The 12,500-nt window shown below is 42.7% G+C and overlaps 1 protein-coding gene across 1 annotated transcript in view; it reads left to right on the top strand.

The window, feature by feature from the left end:
* Nucleotides 1–11,666, top strand: part of LOC139665872 (Golgi apparatus protein 1-like) — a 21,860-nt gene extending 10,194 nt beyond the window's left edge. Inside the window, exons 3-10 of the mRNA XM_071544878.1 lie at nt 1,121–1,207; nt 2,638–2,853; nt 5,710–5,913; nt 7,474–7,545; nt 8,865–9,051; nt 9,863–10,077; nt 10,218–10,339; nt 11,533–11,666. Coding sequence (XP_071400979.1) covers nt 1,121–1,207; nt 2,638–2,853; nt 5,710–5,913; nt 7,474–7,545; nt 8,865–9,051; nt 9,863–10,077; nt 10,218–10,339; nt 11,533–11,638 — 1,209 coding nt within the window. The 3' untranslated portion in view covers nt 11,639–11,666. The remainder of the gene's footprint in view (nt 1–1,120; nt 1,208–2,637; nt 2,854–5,709; nt 5,914–7,473; nt 7,546–8,864; nt 9,052–9,862; nt 10,078–10,217; nt 10,340–11,532) is intronic.
* Nucleotides 11,667–12,500: the final 834 nt, after the last annotated feature.

Raw genomic sequence — 12,500 nt, 5'->3', positions numbered from 1 at the left:
CATAGTGTATGCTAAAGTGTTAGCGTGGAGCTACTGTCACTCAACATAGTGTATGCTAAAGTGTTAGCGTGGAGCTACTGTCACTCAACATAGTGTATGCTAAAGTGTTAGCGTGGAGCTACTGTCACTCAACATAGTGTATGCTAAAGTGTTAGCATGGAGCTGCTGTCACTCAGCAGAAGCCTCTTTCACACAGGAAGCCCGTCACGGTGCAGGTTGGGTTTGTCAGTACCAGCAGCAGTTTGTTTTCACACAGGAGAAGTCGAGCCTTCTGCCTCTGTAACGTAACGCTGCCGTTCACACAGCACCGGCCACACCGTCACATTCCTCTGTTGTCATTTCCCGGAGACTCCGTTTAGCCGCGGAGTCTCTGCAGTTTGAAATCTCTCCGGGTTCATCTCTCCGTCCGCCGACTCCCAGGATCTCTGATTTCACGTCTGTCCAATTCCAGATTTTCCTCAAAAACAGTAAAGCTGCAGCCTGGTGTCTGGTGGTTTGTTTTCCCCTCCTGCTACAGTCCTAACGTTGTGCTTTTTCGGTCCGTGTATTTTTTTGGTCATTCTATTTTCTTTTCAGAAACAGAAATTAAAAAAATGAAAAACAAATGGTTTGATTTTCATTTAAAAATCTACAAATTAAAGAAGACGTTTTTTGTTTTCCTGGTCAGAAACGGCAGATAAAACATAAATGACTTGATCTTACTTTTCTCCTTTGTAAAACACGAATCGCTGTTCGATTCAGTAATAAACTTTATTTCATTCTTTCATGTATTTTGCCAGAAAAATCAGACTCATTAATAATAATAACCTGTTGATTGATCACACACGATAGGTCTAATTATGATCTGATATGCGCGATATTCTAATATCCAGGTGTTGGAGCTTTCTCAGCTCTCAGGGAGGTGAAATTATTCCAGACAAGACGATGGATTAGTAAAATGGTCTTTGAACATATTTTCTATCACAAATAAAGTTTATTACTGAGTCTGTCACAATATTATCTGAGTCACCAGACTGTAAAATGGTGAATATGAAGAACTGTCTGACTCCAGCAGCAGGTGTGAACAGAGACTGGTGCAGATGTGTCTGATCCAGATGTTTTGTGTGTCTGCTCTCTCCAGCTGCTGTGGAACTACAAGCTGAACCTGACCACCGACCCCAAGTTTGAGTCTGTAGCTGTGGAAGTCTGTAAGAGCACCATATCAGAGGTCAGTGCTTCTTCTTCCTCTTCCTCTTCCTCTTCTTCCAGTCTGTTAGTTTGTTGTTAGCACACTTGCTTGTCAGAAAACACTCGGCCTGAAGGACAGATTCCTGCTCCTCCAGACAGTGTTCTGAAGATAAAAAACATGAAGAAAAGACCAAGGCAACTCCTCTTCAGAGGAGTTGCCTTGGTCTTTTCTTCATGTTTTTTATTCAAGTCTTTTATCAGAGTTTTGTGCCCACAGCCCAGAGAGCGTCTCTCACTCCACAGACCCAGCAGCAGCTCCTCTCTCCTCTTTTTGCTTCATATTTGGAAGATGGATGTTTGGATTCATCCTCAGTACAAGACGAGATTTATCTGAACAACATCTTAAATCTTTTAAGAAACTGAATAATGGAAAAACCGCTCGCTGTGAATCAACTCCAGATAGAATCTGAATCTACTGAGAAACACATGGTCTGTTCACTGTGTCCTGCTTTCATGTGTCGATGTTTTTATTATTAATTTTACCATTAATATTAGAATTTCAGTCAATTTATAGTCCAGTTTGACTCTTCAGAAGCCCCGCGTCCCGGTCGAGCCTCCCAGTGTTTCTCCTCATCATCAGCTATGTGGAGAGAAGCAGACCAGGGGCCGGATTCACCAATGTGTTCTTCAGATAGATCTTAAGAAATGACACAAGAGGAAATTTTAGGAAGTTCTTAAGAAGGCTCTTAAGTGCAATTCCTCAATATTTTCTTAGTAACAGTCTCATTTCTTACAAATTTCTTTAATTTTCCTACTTAAGAACTTCTCAAAATAGGGCCTGAATTAATTCTAAGGCTAGGAGACAACCCAAAGTGCTTCCATCTACAAAACAATTGGGGAAAAACCTTTTAGAGCAACTAGAGCAAAGATTTAAACATTGGTTGCTGTTGGTAACTGTAAAATTTGCATCTTATTTCCAACAGACATGAGACAGAGGCCTACCTGGCCCTACACCAAATAAAGCTTTACAATAAATGTTCATCTTAATGTTAGGTGTAGGGGAACCTATGAAGACTTTGAACTATAACCTACTTGTCTAAAATGTGTTTAAATATATGATATTAGAGGCTTACCTTTTCACTGTAGGAGTTTTAAGACAGGTGAAGGGCCGTCTTAAAGTTAAGAAAAAAATCAAGGACAAATTTGACAACTTTCATTTCAAGAATACCATTTATTCCTAAGTTTTTTCTTAGGAAGAAACATAAGAAGAAAGTTAAGAAAATATATAAGAACTGCTTTTGAGAATAGCATTTTTTCCTATTTTTTTTCCTTAAGACTAAAGTTAAGAAAAAAATGGCACTTGAGAAGATTTTTTGTCTTTAGAGGGTTTTGTGAATCCGGCCCCTGGTCCGGGTCTGTTCAGGTTTCTGTGTTTCTAAACTCCTCTCCTCTCCTCTCCTCTCCGCTCAGATCAAAGAGTGTGCGGCGGAGGAGCGGGGGAAGGGCTACCTGGTGTCCTGCCTGGTGGATCACCGCGGCAACATCAGCGAGTACCAGTGCAACCAGTACATCACCAAGATGACCACCATCATCTTCAGCGACTACCGGCTCATCTGCGGCTTCATGGACAAATGCAGAGAAGACATCAACACCCTGCACTGCGGCAGCATCAGCACCGGAGAGAAGGTGAGCCGGGGGGGGGGGGGGGGGGGGACCACGACTCATTCATACTGGAAGCAGAAAACAACCTGAAAAACATACCTGCACACTAATAATCTGAATTAACCAAATATACCCAGCTGCAGCCTGCGGGGCGGGGCGGGGCTACAGATCGAACCTGTAATCCCGCCCATTGATGATTTCATTGGTTTAGAGGTCAAAACAGGGCGGGGCTACAGATCGAACCTGTAATCTAAACTGAGAATCCACTATTGTTGGAAAGAGGGAAGTAGTGGTTTGTTTACTTAGCGGTAGTTATTCAATTTAGTTTCCTACCGTATAAATATTCACAAACACACGTGATTTTATTCTACTCGCTCTGGAAAATAAATAACGACACCGCCGACGGACTTGGGTTCAAGAGAGAGGAGATGGCAGATAATAATGTTCTTTTACGGCGCTTTCATGACATTATGGTGCTTTGTTTACAGTTTTTTTCAATTGCTAACAATCATCGGTCAATACTGAAGCCACTTTTTCAAAACTCTTCCTCCAGTCCGCATTCCCAGCATGCATCTTGGCCAAACAGTTCATCTCACCTCCAGAACTCAAAGCACCAAAACTCTTCATAAAGTCTCAATAAGCTCGTTCACCAGAAGCAGCACTTCTCCCTCACAGAGCAGACGCTGTCACTCACAACACACTGAGCTGAAACACACAACAGGGAGCAGCACATAAATTATTAACTTTTATCTTTGAAGTTTGAATGATTTTTCACATAAATCAGTATTTCATTATAGAATAAGAATAACACCTTTTCACTTTATTGACTGTACTAAAGTAATAAGTAAGTAATAAGTATAATAAATAAGCATTAACTTAATAATGCTTAATAAGCATTAACTAAGCCTTAATTAACAGTTAACTAATGTGTAATTTGCTAATGGTGTTCATGTTAACTAAGGTATTAATCTATACATGATTTAATAGTCATCTGTATAAACTATTAAATAATGTATAAATTAATACCTTAGTTAACATGAACACCATTAGCAAATTACACATTAGTTAACTGTTAATTAAGGGTTAGTTAATGCTTATTAAGCATTAACTAACCCTTAACTTAGTGACCCTTATTGTAAAGTGTTACCCCATATGGTTATAGTTGTGGTTTTGGATGTTTTTATAGTTGTAGTGGGAACACAGATGTTCTGTTTACTTATGATTTAAATCTTGTTAGTTGTAGTTATCTTTATAGTTATGGATCAGATGTGTCTGAGCACAGTGAGGCGGCTCGGTGAGTTCGGACACAGCAGCTGATTCTGAAACTCACCGGCTGCCTTCAGCGTTAATGAAGTCAAACCTGCCAGCTGCAGCCAGTTTACCAGATTACCCATCATGCTCCGGGTCGCCTCATCAGCCTCCACCGCCGCTTCACCGTCTGAAACCAGGAAACGATTCAAAGTCTGACCGGACTGGAAAGAGGAAGCAGCGGTTTGACAGCCGAGCGTCAGCGAGCGGAGAGAACGGATCGGCCTTAAGCCCGTTAGACACGGCCTTATTATGGGATGTCACGTCCGCACAATTAGAACTCCCGGCTAATTATTTATTCGTCGGCGGGAGACGAGTCGGTTTCATTATCAGGAATTTGTCACAGAGGCTTATTGCGGTTCTGCTCAGAGTGAGAGATTAGACCGAACAGTCTGAGCTAAATATAGAGTTCAGTCTGTGGCTGGAGAGGAGACTCTGACAGACTGATGCACTGAGGAAACTCTGTTACTTAGTTACTGTTACTGACTTTAGAGGAATCATCTGTGTTTTTAACTAACATTTTCTTTTACAAAACCAACATCCACCATTTTGGAGAGAAGCTGTCACTCCTACCTGAGAGAAGAGTCACTCTGCTCAGTTTATTTGGCTCCTTATCTGAACCAGTACAGTCTGTCTGTATACAGACTGATGTGTATACAGTCTATATGTATAGAGTCTATATACAGACTGATGTGTATAGAGTCTATATGTATAGAGTCTATATACAGACTGATGTGTATAGAGTCTATATGTATAGAGTCTATATACAGACTGATGTGTATAGAGTCTATATGTATAGAGTCTATATACAGACTGATATGTATAGAGTCTATATGTATAGAGTCTATATACAGACTGATATGTATAGAGTCTATATGTATAGAGTCTATATACAGACTGATATGTATAGAGTCTATATACAGACTGATGTGTATAGAGTCTATATACAGACTGATATGTATAGAGTCTATATACAGACTGATGTGTATAGAGTCTATATACAGACTGATATGTATAGAGTCTATATACAGACTGATGTGTATAGAGTCTATATACAGACTGATATGTATAGAGTCTATATGTATAGAGTCTATATACAGACTGATATGTATAGAGTCTATATACAGACTGATGTGTATAGAGTCTATATGTATAGAGTCTATATACAGACAGATGTGTATAGAGTCTATATGTATAGAGTCTATATGCAGACTGATGTGTATAGAGTCTATATGTATAGAGTCTATATGCAGACTGACTAATTCAGTATTGTGGTTTCTGGTCTTTCAGTGAGTCACATGGTGATCATCTGGTGATTTTGGGAGATCATGACAGATCTGCTGTCTGAACTGATGAGAAGAAGCTCATTTTATTTAAAAACAGACAAAATGAGGAATGAAACATTTTAAGGAATACATGACATGACATCACACATGACATCACACCATTCAGTTCAATGGGATGAACATTCATTTGATTGATGTGATTTTTCCTCTGTGAGCCATATTGTGATGTACATCGATATGGAAAGAAAAGCTTGTCCTTATCATGGTATCGTCTGTCTCTCTGCAGGACGTCCACTCGCAGGGCGAGGTGATCGCCTGTCTGGAGAAGGGTTTGGTGCGGGAGGCCGAGGAGCAGCTGGGAGCGCACGCCATCAAGGACGAGTGTAAGAAGTCCATCATGCGAGTCGCTGAGCTTTCCTCCGACGACTTCCACCTGGACCGCTACCTCTACTTCTCCTGCCGCGACGACCGGGAACGCTTCTGCGAAAACGTGAGCCGCGCTCCGCCTCTCCTCCGACGCCTCGCGTTTCTGTTTCAGACATGGAGCTGATGTTTGTACCCAGAATGCCTTGCACTGGGTATAGATGGGTCCTTAAAAAGTCTGGGAAAGTCTCAAAATCAGGGATCTAAATATAAAGCCTTAAAATGTGTTAAATGCAGTTATCAGGTCTGACTGTTCCTCCATGTGATGTCAGGTTCCTCAGCTGAATCCAGATCAGTTGGTAGAACAATCTGCCTCCTGTCTGCTGTACTGAACACAGCTGGACTTCATGTCTCTGTACTGTTCATGTCCAGATGTCTGTTTACACTTTCACATCTGTCATCAGCTGTTCAGTCAGAGCAGGCTGCTGCAGACCGCTCTGTCTCTTCATTTAGGTTTTAAATTCAGGTCCAGGCAGCTAAAAAGTCTTCAGGTGGTCTTTCTGTCAGCTGCAGATCTCTGTTCCGGTAACAGAGTCCACACACTGGAAATGGCTCCCATGGTGTTTATTGGTTTTCCCACCACATGGGAACAAACGTTACATTTCTAGTAGAGCTGGGTGATAATTCAATATTATCGTTTAGCGTCTTTCAGTGGAATCATATTGTCATGATCTGGTGGTTTTCGGATATCGTGACATACAATTCTGCTGTCTAAACTGATGATAACACGCAAATTTTACTTAAAAACCGCACACTGTCCACACTTACATAATACTTTACTGCAATGTTTCGGTCATAGGACCTTCACCAGGTAAACACACACACACACGTTTGCCTGATGAAGGTCCTATGACTGAAACATTGCAGTAAAGTATTATGTAAGTGTGGACAGTGTGGGATTATATTTCTCTCTCAGTATTTACCTTTTTGGTTTTTGCCCTGTGCATCTGTCACTCAAAGACTTTTAGGTGTGCATAAATACTTTTTCTTGAAAATTATTTTAAATTATTTGAAAATTTCAGTTTAGTTTGACGTCACACCCTAACATTACTATTCAGCTCAATGGGATGAACATTCATTTGATTATTTAACGTGATTTTGCACACGTGAGCCATATCGTGATATATATCGATATCTAAAAAAATCCATATGATTATCCTGATATTGATTTTAACCATATCGCCCAGCCCTAACTTCTAGTGTGCTGACTCTGTCTTTAAATGTTCGACTGTCAGTCTGTCAGCACCCTTTGATATTAGAGGCTTATCTTTTCACTGTAGGAGTTTTAAGACAGGTGAAGGGCCGTCTTAAAGTTAAGAAAAAAATCAAGAACAAATTTGAGAACTTTCATTTCAAGAATACCATTTATTCCTAAGTTTTTTCTTAGGAAGAAACATAAGAAGAAAGTTAAGAAAATATATAAGAACTGTTTTGAGAATAGCATTTTTTTTCTATTTTTTTTCTTAAGACTAAAGTTAAGAAAAAAATGGCACTTGAGAAGATTTTTTTTCTTAAGAGGGTTTTGTGAATCCGGCCCCTGACCCGTGTCTCTGTCTGTCCTGCCGGATGCTGCTCCTCCTGCTGCGTCTCCTGCTGCATCTCCTGCTGCTCCTCCTGTGGTTCTCAGACGGCGGCCGGAGAAGGACGAGTTTACAAATGTCTCTTCAACCACAAGTTTGAGGAGGCGATGTCAGAGAGGGTGAGTCCACTTCTCTCTGTCTTCAGTAAACAGGAATAATCCATTTCAGACAAACAGTTTTGCTTTTTTTTTTCTAAATGTGTCTGGAGAAGTCTGGAAAACTGATCTGAGCGTTTCCAGGTCTTGAAAAGTTTGGGAAATACACAGAAAGACTGGAAAAATATTTTGTCCTCATACACAAATTATTATATTTGCACTAAGCAGCGGTGGAAAGAGTACTAGAATGTCCTACCCAAGTAGAAGTGCTGTTACTTAACTGATATTTGACTTCAGTAGAAGTCAAAGTTCTGGTGTAAAAATGTCCTTCAGTAAAGTACAAAGTGTGTGATTTAAAATGTCCTCAGAGTAAAAGTTCCTGAGTTCCTCTTTAGAACAGAGAACGTTGTCAGCTGTGATCTTTTCCATGTGATTCTAACAGGAGAGAGGACAGAGTTCACACTAGATTCTTTTCACTGGAAACATTAGAAATGAGAAAATAAAGTGCAGAAACAAAGTAAAGTCAGATTCCTCTTCTCACTGTGAATGGATCCACAGTTTGTCAGTTTACGTTGATCCAGTTTCTGTTGCTGATATCTTGATATCAAATATCTTGATGTTCAGTCTCAGTTGTCCACCAGGTGGCAGCAGACAGCTTGGCTTCATTCAAACAACTGAACTGCTCTTCCTGATGATCTCTGCTCAGTGTTTATAAAAACAGATGATGACACCTTCTGAAACTGTTCTAGTCCTCTACAGAGACCTGACTTGATGCATGAAGATGCATGAACTTGTACTCTGATGACTTGAAAAGGTTTCTAAAGTCTTGACTTGAGATCTTGTGTTTGTGTAAATTACTTAGATTGAAAGTCATTTACGACTCAGACGACTGAATTTAAATTCTGTTTTCTGAATTTGTATGGAATGATTGAATTTATTGAAGTTGAAACTGATTATAGAAATCAAACTCATGATGCTCTTACCAAGTTTTTATCCTATTAAAACCATATTGCATTGAAAAGTCCTAGATATTTAGTTTTCTTTAAGATATTAAATTGATACTGGACTCTTGATTTGTTCTGACTTGACTTGCTGTTCTACATTTAGACTTGAGACTTGACATTAATGACATGGACCTGACTTGGACTTGACTTGGTAATCTACATTTAGACTTGGGACTTGACTTGAGACTTGTGCCTCAAGACTTGAGACTGACTTGGGACTTGAGCAGAGTTGACTTGGTCTCACCTCTGGTTATTATAATTACTGTAACAGTGTAATAGTGTGTGTTTGTGATGCTGACGGTGTGTGTGTGTGTGTGTGTGTGGTGTGTGTGTTGTCAGTGTCGGGAGGCGCTCACCACCAGGCAGAAGCTGATTGCTCAGGATTACAAAGTGAGTTATTCTCTGGCGAAGGCCTGCAAGTCTGACCTGAGGAAGTACCGCTGCAGCGTGGACACCAACATGCCCCGGGCCCGCGAGGCGCGCCTGTCCTACCTGCTGCTCTGCCTCGAGTCCGCCGTGCACAGAGGTACAGCCCGCCTGTCCATCACTCCCTGCCCCACCCACTCGTTCATCTGCCTGTCCATCACTCTCTGCCCCGCCCACTCGTTCATCTGCCTGTCAATCACTCTCTGCCCCACCCACTCATTCATTTGCCTGTCCATCACTCTCTGCCCCGCCCACTCATTCATCTGCCTGTCAATCACTCTCTGCCCCGCCCACTCGTTCATCTGCCTGTCCATCACTCTCTGCCCCGCCCACTCATTCATCTGCCTGTCAATCACTCTCTGCCCCGCCCACTCGTTCATCTGCCTGTCAATCACTCTCTGCCCCGCCCACTCGTTCATCTGCCTGTCAATCACTCTCTGCCCCGCCCACTCGTTCATCTGCCTGTCAATCACTCTCTGCCCCGCCCACTCGTTCATCTGCCTGTCAATCACTCTCTGCCCCGCCCACTCATTCATCTGCCTGTCAGTCACTCTCTGCCCCGCCCACTCATTAATCTGCCTGTCAATCACTCTCTGCCCCGCCCACTCATTCATCTGCCTGTCAATCACTCTCTGCCCCGCCCACTGAGCTGCCTCTGTCAGTCAGTGGTTTATTAAAGTCTCAATTATTGTTTTTTTTAGCCATAACTATTATGCTGCGTTCAGGTGCTGCTGGGAAAGTCAGACATCTGAGACTTCCCAGTCAGCTGCTAAACAGTGATGCTTTCACAAGCTGTTTTATCAGAAAATCAAACCTGGAAGACAAACAATGAACAAACTGTGTGTGTGTGTGTCTCTGTGTGTGTCTCTGTGTGTGTGTGTGTGTGTGTGTGTGTGTGTGTGTGTGTGCAGGCCGGGTGGTGACGGGGGAGTGTCAGGGGGAGATGCTGGACTACAGGCGGATGCTGATGGAGGATTTCTCTCTGAGTCCGGAGATCGTTCTTCACTGCCGGTCTGAGATCGAGGCTCACTGCTCCGGTCTGCACAGGAAGGGCCGGACGCTGCACTGCCTGATGAGGGTGGGGCGGGGCGACCTGGGCGCCATCGACACGCTCTGCCAGAAGGCCGTGAGTTAGCAGTGTTACTAATGTTACCTTCAACACCAGGCCGGGCTTTCAAGTCGGTTTGTTTGGTGTTGAAGTTGGCTTGAAGTCGGTTTGAAGTCGGTTTGAAGTCGGTTTGAAGTCGGTCTGGTGTTCCTCCTCAGCTCCAGACTCTGATCCAGGAGGCGGACCCCGGAGCCGACTACCGGATCGACCGAGCTCTGAACGAAGCCTGCGAGTCGGTCATCCAGACCGCCTGCAAACACATCCGCAACGGAGACCCCATGTGAGAGCTCTGCACTGACACAACCACAACCTCCTCTCCTCTCCTCTCCTCTCCTCTCCTCTCCTCTCCTTGTCTCCTCTCCTCTCCCCTCTCCTCCTCTCCTTGTCTCCTCTCCTCTCCTCTCTCCTCCTCTCCTCTCCTCTCCTCTCCTTCCTCTCCTCTCCTCTCCTCTCCTCTCCTTGTCTCCTCTCCTCTCCCCTCTCCTCCTCTCCTCTCCTTGTCTCCTCTCCTCTCCTCTCTCCTCCTCTCCTCTCTCCTCCTCTCCTTGTCTCCTCTCCTCTCATCTCCTTGTCTCCTCTCCTCTCCTCTCCTCTCCTTGTCTCCTCTCCTCTCCTCTCCTTGTCTCCTCTCCTCTCTTTGTCTCCTCTCCTCTCCTCTCCTCTCCTCTCCTCTCCTCTCCTCTCCTTGTCTCCTCTCCTCTCTCCTCCTCTCCTTGTCTCCTCTCCTTTCCTCTCCTCCTCTCCTCTCCTTGTCTCCTCTCCTCTCCTCCTCTCCTCCTCTCCTCTCCTCTCCTCTCCTTGTCTCCTCTCCTCTCTCCTCCTCTCCTTGTCTCCTCTCCTTTCCTCTCCTCTCCTCCATGGTGGGACACACAAGCCGCTCTCCAATTATAGTAGTGGGTTATCACATATATCTTTATTTTTATTTATTTTCATACTCTATATCTGGTGTTTTTTTTATATTTTTTCATATAGTTCATATTTTTCATTTTGTCTCTGTATGTTCTGCAGTTATTTTGCACACTCTGCATACATGCTTTAATTAATGTATTTCATACTTTTTATTAATATAATTCTACATAATATAGTGTTGTAGTTGTTGGGAATGTTTGGCACCAGCCCGTTTATTATTTCTATTATTTATATTCTATTTTTCTTTGCTGTATCCTGTTAGTTGCTGCTGCAGCTTCCCCACATGGATCATTAACGTTTCATCTTATCTGAATAATTTCCTATAAACAGTTTTATGGTGAAATGTTTCAGTTAATCTCTTTGAGTCTGGAGTCTGTGTCCAGTTCTTTACAGAGAAAAACAAGGATCATGAAAGAAGAGATAGAACAAGTAGAATCTCCATCAGACAGGACAGAGCTTGTGTCTGTGGGTTACATGAACATGTAGGATGTGTTGTGCTTTGTGGACTGGACACCTGAATAAAGTGTTGTTGTTGTTGTTGTTGTTGTTGTTGTGGTGCTGCAGGATCCTGTCGTGTCTCATGGAGCATCTGTACACAGAGAAGATGGTGGAGGACTGTGAGCACCGGCTGCTGGAGCTGCAGTACTTCATCGCCAGAGACTGGAAGTAAGAAGTGAAACCAGCAGCTTCATCTGTGTGTCTCTGGGTTTTCACACCAAACACTCTATCACAGCACTGAGCAGAGCGAGGAGCGTTGTCAGCCTCTCCTAAACATCTGAGCAGCTGAAAGAGACGCTCCACCTTGATATTTCACCAGGTTTTGCGCCCAAAGTTAAACTATATTGAACTTTAACCCCCAAACACGCTGAGCTCTACGAGGCGTCCAATGGCATTCTGACATTTACAGGAGGCGGAAGGTTTGTAGGCGCCGGAGCACCAAGGAAAATAACTCCGCATTAAAAACATATTGAAACCTGGCCAAAAAGTCACAGGCATGGTAGATAATATCCGAAAGGACGGGACAGGTTAGAAAAAAAATATTGCGTTATTTACATATTCGAAAGAAGCCTAGATAGCGTCATTGTTGAATTATTTCACCTGCTTTGAATGATGTTAAGACCTAAAGCATTAACTTAGCACATTATTCATGTCATTAGTAAATCTATCTACACCATTTAAAACAGACTATTTACAGAAAACAAACCCATAGGCTGTTGGAATTGTTTAATAAACTGCTGGTGACTCCGCTAGTGCATCTGGAAAGGTGAAAATATGTTTCTGTAGCTTGCGCTCTGCTTTACGCAAAATATACGCATTACCGCTTCTGGTGTGAAGCCCGTCACACTTCTCTGTGAAGTCTGTGAAGTCTTTAACAGTCGAGACAAATTCATTTCTCAGTCTGGACATACAGGACAGACATCTGAAGTCCAGACACGCTGTCAAACTTTCTATTATTTATTGCCTCCAACGCCTTTTTTTTGCCTGAAATTAAAATTAAATCGGACTTTGTTCTCTTTGATTTGGATAGTAAC

This window comes from Centroberyx affinis, unplaced genomic scaffold (genome assembly GCF_046629955.1).
Source record: "Centroberyx affinis isolate AG114_WGS23_722 - 3 ecotype Tasmania unplaced genomic scaffold, CSIRO-AGI_Caff_v1 ptg004723l_1, whole genome shotgun sequence".
NCBI classification, from domain to species: domain Eukaryota; kingdom Metazoa; phylum Chordata; class Actinopteri; order Beryciformes; family Berycidae; genus Centroberyx; species Centroberyx affinis.
This window is presented reverse-complemented; position numbering and strand designations above follow the sequence as displayed.